The sequence below is a fragment of the Eumetopias jubatus genome, unplaced genomic scaffold, assembly GCF_037043125.1.
Source record: "Eumetopias jubatus isolate StellerSeaLion01/CBP00866 unplaced genomic scaffold, mEumJub1_p1.0 scaffold_1, whole genome shotgun sequence".
In the NCBI taxonomy this organism is placed as follows: Eukaryota; Metazoa; Chordata; class Mammalia; order Carnivora; family Otariidae; genus Eumetopias; species Eumetopias jubatus.
The window spans coordinates 215,939,193-215,953,926 of record NW_028274807.1 but is presented as its reverse complement, the minus strand read 5'-3'; the positions used below and the strand labels follow the sequence as shown (position 1 = coordinate 215,953,926).

At 62.8% G+C, this 14,734-nt stretch overlaps 1 protein-coding gene across 4 annotated transcripts in view; it reads right to left on the bottom strand.

The window, feature by feature from the left end:
* Nucleotides 1-14,734, bottom strand: part of PIP5K1C (phosphatidylinositol-4-phosphate 5-kinase type 1 gamma) — a 51,781-nt gene that overhangs the window by 13,558 nt on the left and 23,489 nt on the right. For all 4 annotated transcript variants that reach the window (XM_028126053.2, XM_028126045.2, XM_028126048.2 and 1 more), the window contains 10 exons: nucleotides 14,468-14,499; nucleotides 12,936-13,028; nucleotides 11,693-11,823; nucleotides 10,860-10,977; nucleotides 7,754-7,906; nucleotides 6,181-6,480; nucleotides 5,385-5,590; nucleotides 3,780-3,863; nucleotides 2,250-2,298; nucleotides 239-323 (listed from right to left, as the gene is read on the bottom strand). In XM_028126053.2, coding sequence (XP_027981854.1) covers nucleotides 239-323; nucleotides 2,250-2,298; nucleotides 3,780-3,863; nucleotides 5,385-5,590; nucleotides 6,181-6,480; nucleotides 7,754-7,906; nucleotides 10,860-10,977; nucleotides 11,693-11,823; nucleotides 12,936-13,028; nucleotides 14,468-14,499 — 1,251 coding nt within the window. The remainder of the gene's footprint in view (nucleotides 1-238; nucleotides 324-2,249; nucleotides 2,299-3,779; nucleotides 3,864-5,384; nucleotides 5,591-6,180; nucleotides 6,481-7,753; nucleotides 7,907-10,859; nucleotides 10,978-11,692; nucleotides 11,824-12,935; nucleotides 13,029-14,467; nucleotides 14,500-14,734) is intronic.

Sequence of the window (14,734 nt, the reverse complement as noted above, 5' to 3'; positions counted from 1 at the left end):
ACAGGCAGGACGCAATGGAGCCTGAACTCAAGCTCAGACGGTGCGCTTCAGGCCCCGTGCTGGGCCCCAGGAGGGTAGCGTCCTGACTCCCCTGTTGTCTGGACCAAGTTCCTGACCGAGGCCCACGGATGGCCATGTGGCAGGAGGAGGGGCTCTGGGTTTACCCCGCTCTTGGCGACCCCGCCTCCCCGCTCAGCACCCCCGGCGTCCTCCTGCCCAGAGGGCCTGGGAAGCTCACAGGAATTCTTCCGGAAGACCGTGTTGCTCATGAACTTGAAGAAGCGCTCCGCGTAGAAGCTGGGCCGGTGGACAGAGACTGTGTCCTGGGGAGAGAAGTGGGGCCCGTGGGCAACAGGGGCTGAGTGCCGCCGCGCCACCAGTGCTCCCCATGTCCCGCAGGCCAGCCCGGGCCACACGGTGGCAGCGGGACAGGGAGATGGGTCCACGGCACGGGGCTGGCAGGAAGGACATAACTGGTGGGGAGGGGCCCGGGAGGGACATTTTTTCATTATAAACCCATCTGTATTTTTAATCCTTTGAACCGCGTGAATCAAACAGCAATTCAAAGAAGTAAACGAATAAATATCATAATAAGGAAACCCGAAGAATTCTCTAAAGCAGGGGTCAGCAAAGGACGGCTGCACGCCTGTATTGTAAGTAATGTTTGGTGGCACCCAGCTACACCTGCTCTGGGGACAAGTGGCAGCTGGTGTTAACTTGGAGCCAGGCAGATGTGACTGTCGCGGCGCTCACCGGATGGTGACCCTGGGCAACACACGGCCTCTCTCAGAGCTGTTTCCTCATCTGTGCGACAGGGAGGCTGGACGGGGCTATGCTTGCCGTCCGTACAGGAGGGTGCCCAGCACACTTGGTGCTCCTGCAATGTTGGGTCCCTTAAGGCGGGGACTCCTTGCTACTCCCCACGGTCCAGGGGCCTCGCCTTCTATGGCACAGTCTCCCCTCGGCACGGCGGACACCATCCTGGGCACTGGGAGGCTGAGCAGCATCCCTCCCCCACCCCTTCAATGCCAGGAGCTCCCCCAGGGGTGATGACCACAGACGTCCCCAGACATGGCCCGGGTCCTCCGCCTGCTGCAATATAACAGAACCCATAGGGACACACAGCCCCCAGAATGCAAACTACATTTCCCATCCTTGCTGCAACAAGGCGTGACCACAGGACCATGTTCTGGCCCAGGGCAAGGGAGCCAAGGTAGGGACAGAGTTTCTGCCCTCTCCTCTGTCCAGAGTGCTGTGGGGGGCCAGCCACCTGGGCTAGGGGCCGAGGGCCACGCCCAGAAGAACCTGGGCTTCTACCCCACGGGCCACCCTACCTGCCCCGGACTGCTCATGCCTGTATGGTTACTTTGATCAACATCTGGACCCCCAGGAGCTGAGCCAAAGCTTACTTTGGAGATTACAAGTGGCCTCACCAGGACTGGGCAACTCTCCCGTCTGCCATGGCTTTCTAACACCACGAAAGGGCTTCCTGCTGACTGGCTGCCCCCTGGACCTTCTTGGTGCACTTTCTGGAAGCTTCCATCTGAACCCTCCAAACACTCTCTGAGGGGTGTCAGAGGCTCTTACAGACTATGTGAACACAGAGCGCCCTTAGCACTTTAATTAAGAATTGGTCTGAAGGGGGCCATGGGAGGAGAGGTGTGCATCTGAGGCCCCAGCCAGCTCATCAGCACAGCTGGACCAGGGCTGCCTCGGGCCCCCAGGTGGGCTCTGTTTGCTCCCCAGCAGTTGGTCCTCACAGTCTTCTATATTTGGAAATAATATATTTGGCAGCATTGACAGGAAAAAGCACATTCCAAGTTATTCTCAAGCAGTGGAGACTTTTGGAGCAGGCCACACCCCTCGTGGCAATGGGTCAGTGCTGTGCAGCTGGACCCATATGAGCCCCTCCCTATCGCAGCACATTTCCAGAGTGTTCTTTGCCTAGTTGGCCCCTGACTTTCCTGGTCAGGCTGTCCTTGGGCATCCTTCCAACTCAGCTTGGGGGTCCTCTCCTCCAAGAAGCCTTTCTGTACCCCTCACCAGTAGAGATCAGACCCCTCACTAGAGAGCCTACGGCCAGCTGCCTGTGCTTTCCCGTCTTGACCCCGACCCCTTGGCCTGTGACTGCCGGGTCACAGGGCTGTCCTCCTTGGATGGTGACTCCAGGAAGGAGGGAACACGTCTTCTGTCATGGCCCCGGGAGATCATTACATTTGTAGACTAATGAACAAATGAATGCTGCTCACCCCGTCATGGACGAGAGCCTTCCAAGTATGTTCCAGCTTCTTGATGAACCTGCAGAGAGAAGAAAGAACTGAACACCTGCCAAACTTTCGGGTCCAGGGGACACTGGGCCATGTCTGGGGACATCTGTGGTCATCATGACTGGGGGTGCTCCTGGCACCAAGTGGGTGGGGAGCCCCGGTCTAGAGGAACTGAGGCTACCTGCTGCACCAGCCAGAAGCCACCTCCCTCTTCCTGTCCCCTCTGCCCTCTACCCGGCCTGCTGGCAGCTCCTATCACGGCTACTCTTGGAGAGGAAGTGAAAAGGCCGCGGTGCTTGACCCCTGTGGGGGCTCACGGCCAGCACCCCCCCAGAGTACATCCTTCCCGTCCTCATGGCCTAGGCTGAGCCCTGGTCCCCTCAGCTGGAATTAGTGCCTGGCACTGTGGCTCTAACTAGGCCCTTGCGCACCTGGGCTGGGGACAATGGTGCCTCCTCCAGGCAGACTTCCTGGACAGCCCCTAGTCCGCAGTGGGGGAGGGTCCTCTCCTCAGCACACACCCCCTTATGACACCCCCAGCCCCAGGATGAGCTTGTCGTTGCCTGATACGTGCTGGCCCACCCTCCTTGCCTCGGCTCAGAGCCTCTGCAGAAACCCTGGTTTGCTGCTTCAAAAGCTTCTTAGTCCTGCTTTAAATCAAGAGGGATACCCCTACGGCAGAGGTTTGCCCTCAGGTAGGAAAACAGGCTGCAAATATTAGTGTTTGATGAGCAGGAGCTGAGTTTCGTATTTGGGAAAGAAAGACGCAAGGAAGAAATCACCCAGTGCCCAGTGGGCTTCCTGAGAGAGTAGACAGGAAGTGGGGACCCCCGTGCCCACAATGCCCCCTCCGTCCTGTCCGGGTCGTGCATAAGGAACATACAGTACCCTCATAAAAAACACTAACGATTAAGACACACTCACTGTTGAAACCTCATAAAGGACAAGCACAGGTAACAGGGTTGCCGACACCCCAGCTCTAAGCTGCGGGTAAGGCCTGAGTATCTGTTCCTTGGGCTCTGCCACGCTTGAGACCACACAACATGTGGCTCCAGCCATGAGCGTTTATTCCTGCCCACCGGGTGAGCTGTCCAGGGATGTTGTGCCTCCCGGCCATGGGGCACTTCCGTCTTGCTCTGTTTAGCCCAGTGCTTGGCACACAGTAGGTGCTCAACAGACAGAGCTGGACAGAAGATGAGCTGGCGACACCCCACCCACCCCCAGGCCCTATGCCAGCCTCAGCCTCTGTCTGACGGGAGCTCTCACCATGTTCCTAGCACAAATCCTGATGAAGGTGGCATCACCAGGCTGGGGACCAAATGCCTCCCTTTAGGGCCAGGCGGCCAGTTGGGAGCCTTCGGTGGGGGGGGGGGGGCAGGGGAGCTGGGACTAAGGAAGTCTTGACAGCAGAGGGCACACTGCTGCCGTGAGCAAGGGGGTGCATCTGGGGAGGGGGGAGGCGGGGGGGGAGATGAGGGGAGGAGAGGAGAGGGAGGCGGGGCGGGCTCCCACCTGTAGGACTGCAGAATATCAATGATGCCGATATGCAGCAGCAGACGCTCCCCTCGGCCATTCACGGCAGGAATCCCGCCCATCCTGGCGAGAGAGGGGGCGAGGGCCTTCAGCACCCCACCGAGCAGCTTCCCACCGGACTCGCCCTGCCAGGAGCCCCCTGCTGGGGAGACTGAAGGAGCCACAGCCCATATGCTCCCTGCAGGTGGCGGCACGGCTGGGACTGGGCCGCTCTCCACTCCTCTTGGACACTCCACTCGAAGCTGGAGGTGGCCGAAGGGCCCAGCACCCACATGCCCATGTGCACACGCACGCCCATGCACACCCATGCACACGCTCAGTCCAGGCAGGGCCACCAGAGCTTCTGGGTGCCATCTGGGAAGTTAGTGCCTTCACTCAGTCCCAGGCCCACCCGTGCCCGGCCCAGCGCGGTTAGTGAGGTCTCACAAGGCAGCGACTGTCCTCAGGTCACCAACGACCCCAGATCCGCCAGGCCCAGGCCCCCGCAGGCTCTGCTTACGGCACTCACAGCACTCAGGTGCTGAGCTCACCTGTGCACCCCGCCATCCCCTGCCAGGCCCTGCGCAGACCCTACAAACACCAAGACGGTGGGAGGTCGGGCCAGCCGCGCCAGGCCTTTGTGGCTCCCCCGCCTGCCTGGTGGGGGCCGGGGCTGCTCCTTCCCTGGCCCCCGCAGCTGCTGGCCTTGTGTGGTGGCCAGGCCAGGGGCAAGCCTCGGCCTCACCAGCTGGCCGTGCACCCAGAACAGCTGCTTCCATCTCTGAGCCCCGTTTCCCCAGCGGATGAGGGGAGGTCATGCCCCCCCTCCTCCAGCCCCCCCTCCCCCCACCGCCGCCGTACTGCTTCCCAACAGCTCAGTGTATGGTGACGAGAAGTCAATCTCGACACAGTTCCCACCGGACTGCCTTCCACAAGCACTGGACGATGTCCGGGGACGTCTGTGGTCCTCATGACTGGGGGGGGCTCCTGGCATCGAGTGGGTGGGGGCCAGGGATGCTGCTCGGCCCCCCAGGGCCCAGGACGCCCCCACAGAGAACAACCTGGCCCGGTGTCCGCAGTGCAGGGAGGGTGGGAGGGGGCGCCCCATGAGTCTGTCTCCCCACCAAACTTCGAGTCCCTGTGGCAGGATCGGGTCAGCCGGGGTCTCTGAGCCTAGGACCTTCTCCTCCATCACAGCAGCCTGTTCTCCTGGGGGCTCTGGGCCCAGCACCCTCGTTCCCAGCACCACCACCTTCTTCAACACCTTTCCAGCTTTGCTGCGGATGGTGGTGCCTGAACCCGTTTAGGGCTCCAGTGGGAGAAGGGAACACCTGTGTTTCCCACATGGATGGCCAACGGCCTCAATCCGCTGGCAGATTAATCCAGAAGGCCCTGGTCATCACACACGAGCCGGGTATCTGTGTGTCCACCCATGTGACCCTCGTGGGGTCTGGTGGGTGGGCGCCACTGCTCTAACGCAAACCAGGAACCGGCTGCAGATGGTCTCCTGCCCTCCTGGCCAAACCCCCTACCCCCGCCTGCCTCACACCTAGCAAGGGGTGCAGGCAGACAAGCTGGAAGCCCCCCTGGCCCCGCGCCACCTACGTGTCGTCCGACTCGATGGCCTCCCCACGTGCGGCCCCGCCCTGGATGGACTCCATGGCCGTGGAGTAGAGCGCCTTCTGACCTAGCGGCCGCTTCTCGTCCGCGGTGCTCTGGGCGCCCTCGGCCTGCCGCTCGCGCTCCTGCTGGTCGATGTTGTGCACGCCCAGGAGCAGGCTGTAGTCCATGATCTTGAAGCTTTCCAGCACCTGCCGGAGGTGGGGCCAAGAGATCACGCGCTCCGTCCCCCTCCTCAAACCCGGCCTGGTGCGCCCCCAAGCTGCGTCTGGGTCTGTGCCCACTTAGTCCCCACAGCCCCACGGGGGCCTGTCCTCACCCCCGTCTCACACGTGGTCAGGAGACCAAGGGGTCGGGCCTGGGACAGGGGGTTTCCTTCCTCCCAACAGAGCTCCTGCCTGCCTGGCGACAGCTGGGGAGCCCAGGACCCCTCCTGGCCCCAAGGGCTCTGACACCTGGGCTCAGGGAAGCAGATCCTGAGAGGTCTGGGGGAGGCCTGGGAGCCAGGCTGGGTGGGCCGAGGGACCAGAGGATGGAGCAGAGAGCTCTGGAAGGCCCGGGATGCTCCTCATCTCCAGAGGAGCAGGCACGATACCCCCCAGGCTGCTGGGGTGGGGGAAACCACAAGGACACGCCTACAAGATGGGCCGTGGATCTGGGTTCACGTGGCGCTCGCTTCCTCCAGCGTCCCCGTGTTGCAGAGGGGACGACAGAGGCTCAGAGGGACGAGGGCCCCCGGGCCCTCCTGTGCACGGGGGTCACGTGGGCACCACGGCCTCACCAGGCAGTCCCGCTGCAGCGTCTTGACGAGCGCAGAGAAGGTGTCTGCGTCGAGCAGAAGCCCCTCGGGCATGTCCTGGATGAAGTCCAGGTCCTTGTAGGTGGGGATGCTCTTCTCCTTCTCCTTCTTGCTGGCCCGCCGCTTGTACGTAGAGCCCTTGAGGTCGAACTTGAGGTGCATCTTGACGACGCGTGGCAGGATGTTGTTCATGACCACCACGCGGATGTTCTTGCCGCCCGATTGCACGCAGTACAGCCCGTAGAACTTGGGCAGCAGCGTCCTTGGGTTCTGGTTGAGGTTCTGGGTGGCAGGGGAGGGGACAGGGTCAGAGGAGAGTGGCTGCTGCGGCCACCATGCTCCGCCCAGGAGCCGCCCTCGGGAAGCCCTCCCTGACCACCTCCCTCCCGGGCCAGCCCTCACTCTGCCCTCCCAGCATCCTGATGTGAGCCGGGATCTGTCTCCCCTGAGACGAGATGCTCCAGGAGGGTCCACGGCGAGGTGTCAGGGCCAGACCAGCTGTCCACTTGCCTGCCCTGGGGTGACATGGGGGCCCAGCCTCCGGACACCGTCCAGGGCAAGGATCAGCAAACTCTGGCTGGAAGGCCAAGTGCAACCACTTGCTTGTTTTCACACAGCCGGCCGCAAACTAAAAACGGCTTTACGTTATGAAAACGGGGGAAGAAACAGAAAACTAGCATCTCATGACACGTGAGGATTCCGTGAAGTTCACATTTCAGTGTCAGCAAGTGAAGGGTCCCTGGCGCTGGGCCACGCCTGCCCGCTCCCTCGAGGCCCGCGGGGGCCTTCCTGCTGCAACAGCGGGGCTGAGCTAGGCAGGGAGAGGCTGCTGACCACCGACCCAGGGGAGCCGAGGGCCCACCCAAGCATCATGGGATACGGATGAGACACCCCAAGCGCAGATGGGTCACAGTCCGTGCAGAGCTGCCCAGAAAGGCCCCGCCCCACCCCCGCCAGGTGCCAGGTCGGACTCAGCAGGGCAGGTGGGCACTCGGGTGGAGCCCACCCCCATCAGTGCCAGCAGCAGGACCCTGGTCGGCTGGGGGACGGAAGTCTGAGGCTCCCGCGTCCACCTTCGCCCAGGAGTCTGTCGTGCCCTTTCTGGTGGTGAGTCACATGGGGAACGGGAAGAGCCCCGCGCCAGCTGGTGGCCCGGCCCCCCTCCCCCATGCCTGAGTCACCAGCTACCGAGACACGAGCCCACAAGACACGGTTTCTGGGATCCATGACTCAGAGGTGTCGGCGGGGGCAGGGATGGGCAGTGAGGGTGGAGAGGGTGCCCAGCCCCCCGGGCCCCCATGCCCCACCCCGCCCGGAGAAGGCCACTTGGGCCTGGATAGCCACTCCTGCCTGCCATAGGCAGGGGGCACCGCGTGAGGGGCACCCTGAGGGTGAGGCTCACTGACCCAGCAAGGCTCTCCGGGGCCTGCCCGAGGCAGGGTGGTGCCCCGGGGGCTCCTGCCCCACGAGCAGAGCCCCGGAAGGGGAGGAGCTGGGGGTAGGGAGGGCTGCGAACCCCGGAAGGGGAGGGGCGCTGCAGGGAAGGGCCCCTCACCATGTAGTAGCCGGGCAGCAGCTTCTGCAGGAACTCGGCCTCCTTGTGCATCACCGTCTTGATGATGAACTCGTCGTCACTGGTGACGTAGAACAGGGAGCCGCTGGCGCCAGGGTTGGACAGCTCAATCAGTGGCTCGTTGCACAGCGAGTACTGGGGGGGGCAGTGAGTGGGCAGGTGGGTCGCTGACACCCCACGGGCCCAGCGGCTAGTGGGCAACTCTGGAACAGGTCACTGTCAGCGTCCTTTTACAGATGAAGAAACAGGCTCAGAGAGGGAGACTGCTATGCCCGAGGCCACACAGCGCAGATTCGAACCCAGGCTAACCAGCAGCCTGGGTGCTGATCTCCTAGGGCCCAGTCCCTCTCCTGTTAGTAGGACTCCCAGCTGTGTTGAGGGGCTGACACATCTGGCCACTGCTCCCTTCCCAACCCCCCCCCCCGCCGGCAGCTAGGTGAGGTCACAACAGTCAACTCTGGCTTACGAGCCATCTGTAGAAGCTTCTGTCTCCCTAAATGAGTGACAAAAGCTGGTGCACCTCGAGTTTGTGCCCTTCTCTCCATCCCATGTCTTTCCACCTGGAATGATGATGTGAGAGCTGGAACCCCAGTCACATGCTGGACCAGAAGGTGACCTTTAGTACGGAGGCCACGCACCAGAACAGCAGAGAGAGGGGGACCTGTTTCTCGGGGGAGCAGCCCCCACCCTGGTGCCTGGCACCCCCACCTCTCTTCCCACTGACCTCTGCTTCACCTCCGTGCTTGCTACCCAGCAGCCCCACACGCCCTCCCCACCGGACAGACGGAACCTTCTGTGGATGCAAGGATTTCTAAGGGTTTTGTTCATGCAGGGTCCCCAGCACCTCGGACAGTGCCCAGCCTAGCGAGGAAAGCTAGGCCCTGCAGGCAGCTCTCCCTGGGCCTTTTCAGCTAGCGAGTCAGTGAAGTGCTTTTCAGGACTAAGGCTGTCTGCGTTGGATTTCTGTCCCTTGCAGCCCCCGGAGTCCTGACTGAGTGCTGCCACTGGTATACAGCGTGGATGAGGCCACAGCATGTCCCCCACTGGGCTGACGGTGCCAGCCCGCCACACGGTAACTGCTGAGCAAATGTTTGCTGAATGACGCTGTGGGTTGCTGAAGGGTAACACGGGGGCCGGCAGATGGCAGGGGAGGGGGGAACACAGGTGAGGAGCAGGGACGCCCCCTCTCCTGTGGGTGCCACGAGTGCTGCCCACCCACAGCCACGAGCCACCAATACCCACGGAAACACAGAGGCCCACGCCCAGGCTGCCCGTGGTCTCCCTCACCTCCCACCCGCTCCTAGGACAGCAGCGAGGGGCGGGCAGGGACCCTGTGGGGGCCAGTGTCCACGGCCTCCGGAGCCCACGGCTACCCCACAGGCACCACAGCAGCCGACCCCAGCTAGCAGGAGAGCGGAAGAGCGCTGAGAGAAACGAGCAGTGGACGGGGAGTGTGTGGCTTTGTACAAAAGAAGTCTATGAGCACAGAATGTTCCAGAACCACATGGCTAACAGCAGCTGCCCTCACGTATGGGGTCAGGCCTCATGGGGCCCGGGCTGCTGAGGGAGAAGCAGTGACATACACGGACCTCCCGGCCGGGTGACCAGCCATTGGGGTGGGGTCACGGGCAGACGACCCCAGGTGTGCCCCCTTCTCCCTCAGAGCCAGGGGGGCACCTGTGGCCTGAGGTCAACTGACTGCAGCCCCCACCCTACCCGTGCCCCCCCCGGACACCCCCAATGCCGAGCTGAGGCTAACACAAGACAGCCCAGGGCCCTCACAAACAGGGACAGTGGGCGCACCCCCACAAAACTCAGGACCAGGGAAGTCTTTGGAGGCAAAGGTGGTGCCTGTGGCCCCCCAGGGACCCCTGGGGAAGAAAGAGGAAGCCTGAGGGGGCAGAGCTGACAAGTGGGGACAATCCAGCCGCGTCTGAGTTCCCCAGCCCTGCCGCGGGAGGGCCTCTTGGTTCCAGGGGGCCTCGTCACCCTGTCACGACATCAGGGAGGGTCTTAAGAAGACAGAGAACATCTGCTGAGCACCCACTCGAGGCCGAGACAGGAACTTGGCCTTCTCCGTGTGTCCACTCTGGGGCCAGCACACGCCAGCTAATGGGCCCTGAGGCCACATCTCCACTGCTATGGCTAATGCCCCAGGCCTCCGCTCTACCCACGAGACCTAAAATCGAGGTCACCCCGGGGTCGTTTCCACTCTAGAACCATCAGGCTGTCCTCGCTCCGATAAGGTTGCAGGACCCCTGGGCAGGTCAGAGGCGGACGCCGTGAAGCCCGCCACAGATGCTGTGGTCAGAGGACCCGGCCTTGGCCTTGGCAAGGGGCACCCGGACAGCTGGAGAACCCCTGGCCGGAGCGAGAGCTACTTCCCTGTGGAAGGACACGGCCGTGGCTGAGAGCACAGGGTTCCGTGGACCAAGTGGGTGCGCGCAGCAGGACCTCCCAGCACACAGGGAAACGAGTCACCGCGGGTGAGAATCAGCAGGACCACGGCCCCAGGGACGGCCGACGGTGGCGGGGTCAGGTGGAATAGATCCGATGGCTGTGGACGTGCCTCGTGCAAGGGCTAAGGCTTCCGGAATACAGTCGCCAAACAGCCACCAGACCACCCGGAAATGCAGACTGATCCCCATCTGCCCGCGCGCTGTAACTTCCAGGAGCCCCGCTCATGCGTTGTGAGATCAGAGGCTAGGCCTAGGTTTTGATTTTTCTGATTTGAGAGACTAAGACTCCACCAGAACTGGAGGGAACGTGCTGAGCTGGTCCCCACGACCCACCTCCCCTCGAATGGAGGCAGGTGACAGGACAGCTCTCTCGTTCACGCTCCAAGGAAGAGGCCCCGACCCCCAGGCAAGGAACAGGGTCCCGCCAATGACATGGGCTCGGAAGCTGACCGTCCCCTGGGCTGGTCCCCCTGAGGCTCCGGCCCCAGCCCACCCTCCACCACAACGCTGGGCAAAGAAGCTGGCCGAGTGGCCCCCGAATTCCCGACCCACAGAAACCACGAGGTAGCAGACACACGTGTCTCTGGCAACTTGACCCACGGCACTAGCTGACTGACTACGGCTCTTACCAAGTAATCATCCGGTCGGATCCCGAAGAGCTCCCGGAAGTAGCGGAAGGCGACGGGGGCGTAGGTCTTGAACCTGAAGTCCTGGAAGTGGTGGGCGGGGGTGAGGTTGCTGCCTTCGCTGTGGAGCAAGGAGGGAGGGAGGCAGGTGAGGGACGGCGACTCTGTGGGCACCCCTCCCACTCCCTGCAGCGCCCAGCGGCACAACCCGCCCAGGGCAGCGCCCAGCGGCTGAGCCCCCAGGCCTTCCCTCGGTGGACAACCCCGGGGCTCCCCGGGGCCAAGGGCGTGGCCAGTCTCGGGCGTGTCCCAACGTCCACCCCGCCCCTCTGGCAGCTAGGTGTGGTCACGTGACTGCTCAGCCAATGAGCCAGGGGAGAGCAGAAGCAACGCACGGCACTTCCAGGTCCTGCCCTTACGGGTCCCCTGCTCCCTTTCTCCCTTCCGTCCTGCGGATAGAACGCAGATGAGAGGGCAGGATCCCAGGCAGCCACCTGACGGCACTGGCTGGACGAGCTGCACATGAGGATGGCGGAGCCACTAGAAGGAACACGGGACCTCAACACTGGGGAGCTGCCTCACTGGACTGCCAGGCAGTGTTCTTCACGTGAGAGAAAAAGAAACTACGTTTTCTTTTCCTGTTTTCTTAAAATTGCTGTTATACTACATATCTCTGATTCGGCAAAGAACTAATAGCGTGACTGATACGGGGCAAGACCTCCAAGCCAAGGTGGCAGGAGAGGCCTGTGCTATCTCCAGCCGAGAAGGGAACTCAGAGAACAGCAAGGCTGTCGGGCACCCCAACAGCGGCTCCATGGCGCAGGGCCTGGGCCTACCTGGGGAAGAAGATGCTCTCCACGACGTAGAAGTCTTGCATGAGCACGTCACGCTCTGGCTTGGAGCTCAGATTGCCCACAGTGTAGCCGATGCCCAGCTGAATGGCCCCCTTCAGGGTGGAGGAGGTGGTCTGCAGGAAAACCCAGCTGCATCACGACCCTTGGCCCCCAGGGTGATAGGTAAAAGGAGAAGCCCCCCAGGGCAGGGGGTCGGGGCACATGTCCAGCCTGCAGCTTGACCCTGGCACCCGTCAACATCACAGGGCCCCGGGGCGCCTGCCCAGTACTTGTCACAGACCTGCTGGCCTCTGGTTTGTCACTGAGTTCACACAACCACACAGCAAGGAGGTGGCCAGGTTGAGACTCCAATACCACCTCATGCAGTCCCCAGGCCTGTTTTCCATTAAGGTTCTCGAAGGTTCCAACTTCTCAAAACTGTCCCGACTCAGCTGGGGTCTGTCTACTGTCAGGATTTTCTTTTGCGGGGGCGGGGGGGGGGGGGGGGACCACATAAATTTGCATAATGACACCCGAACTTCATTTCTGTAATCCCAGGTTCCTTCTACCCACTCTCCTGGTGATTTGCATTGTCACGCTGGGTGGGCGACACCGCTGCTCCGTGCCTCAGTTTCCCTACCCATAGTTGGGCATGGAGATGGCGGTACCCGCCATCCTGGGGCTGCCAGGCATCATATGGCCTAAACCGCCTGGGCTGAAGCCTGCCCCCGCTTAAGAAGGAGAGGATGGGAGTGACAGCAGATGGGGACGGGGTGTAATCCTGGGCTCATGGACATATTCTAAAACTGACCGTGGGGACAGCTGGACCACTGTGAACACGCTGGGAACCACCTAACTTGGAAAGGGTGAATTACACGGGGCACCCATGACCCCTCAGCCAGCTGCTACGTTAGGAAGTCTCCCCGCGCACCGCCTGGCCTGGCCTCGTTCGGGCTTCCCATCAGCTCAGCCCTGCTTTCCAAGGGAAGGAAGGAGAACTGCATCTCCCTGTTCCTCCCAGGAGCCAGCAAGGCTGGAGGAGCCGGGGCTCGGCCAGGGGTGCCGGGGACTCCTGTGATGTCCGCGACAGGCATCTAGGACCTCGCTGGGACCGGGGGCCTGTGTGGAGGGGCCTGTCCCGAGAGCATCTGCCTCCAGCCAACCACAGGCACAGAGCATGCCCGAGCCTGTGGGGGCCCGGGATGGCTGGGAGCCCCACCCCAGCCAGCTAAGGGCAGAGGAGAACCTTCTTGTAGGTGGTTTCGCCAGAGGCGTCCACGCCCCGATGACCCAACTTCTTCCCGTGGCCAGGACCCGGTTGTCCAGTCATCAACGGGGCCTGCAGAGAAGGAAGCAGGAAGCACTGAAAATCAGCAAGGAGGCGCCGCTGGCCCGGAGTTTTCTAGAAATCCTGACCAGATGGGCTGAGTCAGTGTCCTGACAAGGCACGTGGGGCAGTGGCGGGCTCCAGGGTAGAGCAGGTGGCCTGTCACCCGCAGGGGCCACACGGTCCAACCCTGCACATCCAGAAGGGCCCAGACCCGGACCGGGACTTCCGGCTCCTTGAGGAAAGCAGGGAGGTCAGCACCCACAGCCCTCCTGCGTGCATGGGGAGCAGGACACCAGTCTCGGGGCTCCCCTGGCACAGCTGACACTGGGCCGGGTCATTCCCTATGGCCCCCACCCCTCGGCGCAGGCTTCCCGTCACGACAACCACAGATGTCCCCAGACATCACACAGTGTCCCCTCGGGCGGAGTCGCCCAGCTGAGACCCCTGGGCTGGAATGACTGTGAACTGAGGGGAGAGGTCCCCCTGGCCTGGGTCCTCTATGGGGACAGCCACGGCAGGCGTGACAAACTTGTGTGGGGAGAGTGGCGGAAGGGGCCCCGGCTTGAGGCCCAGGCCGGCCAGCAGAGAGAGCTGGTGCCCCTCCCAGGACTGGACCGTCACTGACATTCAAGCATCTCCCACACACCTGCCACCATCCAGAGCCCGCGCAGCCCTTCCGGCCTCTAGCTGAGGGTGCTCAGACCCGTGCGGCCTCACTGCCCCACTCAGGGGTCCAGGCAGCCCTCCAATGCCCCACCGGCCTTCGCCCCTCAGCTTGGCTGCTGTGCGTTCTGCACACTGGTCACCAGGGGGCGGGCTCTCCCCAGCAATCAGAAGGCACCACCCCTGCTCCGCACCCCTGGCTGACTCCCCACTGCCCTGTGGCTGGACACCCTCCAGGAAAGCCCTCCCCACAAGGACCCCACATGGTGGTGGCATCCAGGGAACATGGATGCCTGGGGCCAGGCGGCCAGCGCAGGCACAGGGACGCCACACCTGGGCTGCTCCTGGAACGCGGGGCTCACAGACACGCTCCCACAGGCTCCTTTCAGGACCAGGGACAGTGCTGACCCCCACCTGCGCTACCAGAGCGAGCGGGAGGGGAGCCCCCCCCCCCAGGGAAAGCTCTCTGGAACATGACGGGCAGACACGGGTAGACGTGTGGGGACCCGGGGGGCTACACGGAAGGTGCTACTCATCACGCACTGGGCACGGCCCCACGGCAGCATCTGACCCGGTCCTCCTCCCGGGAACTCCCCAGGGGCCCACACTTGCCCAGCTCCCGTCCCGCCCCTCCGGCCCTTCCGTCTCCTGTCCCTCGCCGTCCAGGCCGGGTCCTCGCCCTGCCCACCCCACCCGCTCCCCTCCCTGAAACTCAAGACGCTGGCAGGACTGAGGGAGGGGCCCAGGGAGGCGCAGCGAGCTGCCCACAGCCACAGGACACTCACCTCCGTCGGGACCATCTTCTTCTGGGCCAAGCCTGCAGGAGAGAAGGAGAGGCTTCAGCCTGGAGATGGGGGCAGCCCACCCTGCCTTCGCTGCACGCAGGTGCCTGTGACCTCACTCAGCTCCCTGCGCCCCTACGGAGGGACTCGAGGACCCGGGGTGGGAAGTGGGCAAGGATGCTGACCCACCACTGACCCCAAAGACGTCAGGTCCCCAGCGGCAAATGACTGGCTGAATTGACAAAGTGCTGTCTACACCCACGGGAGGGA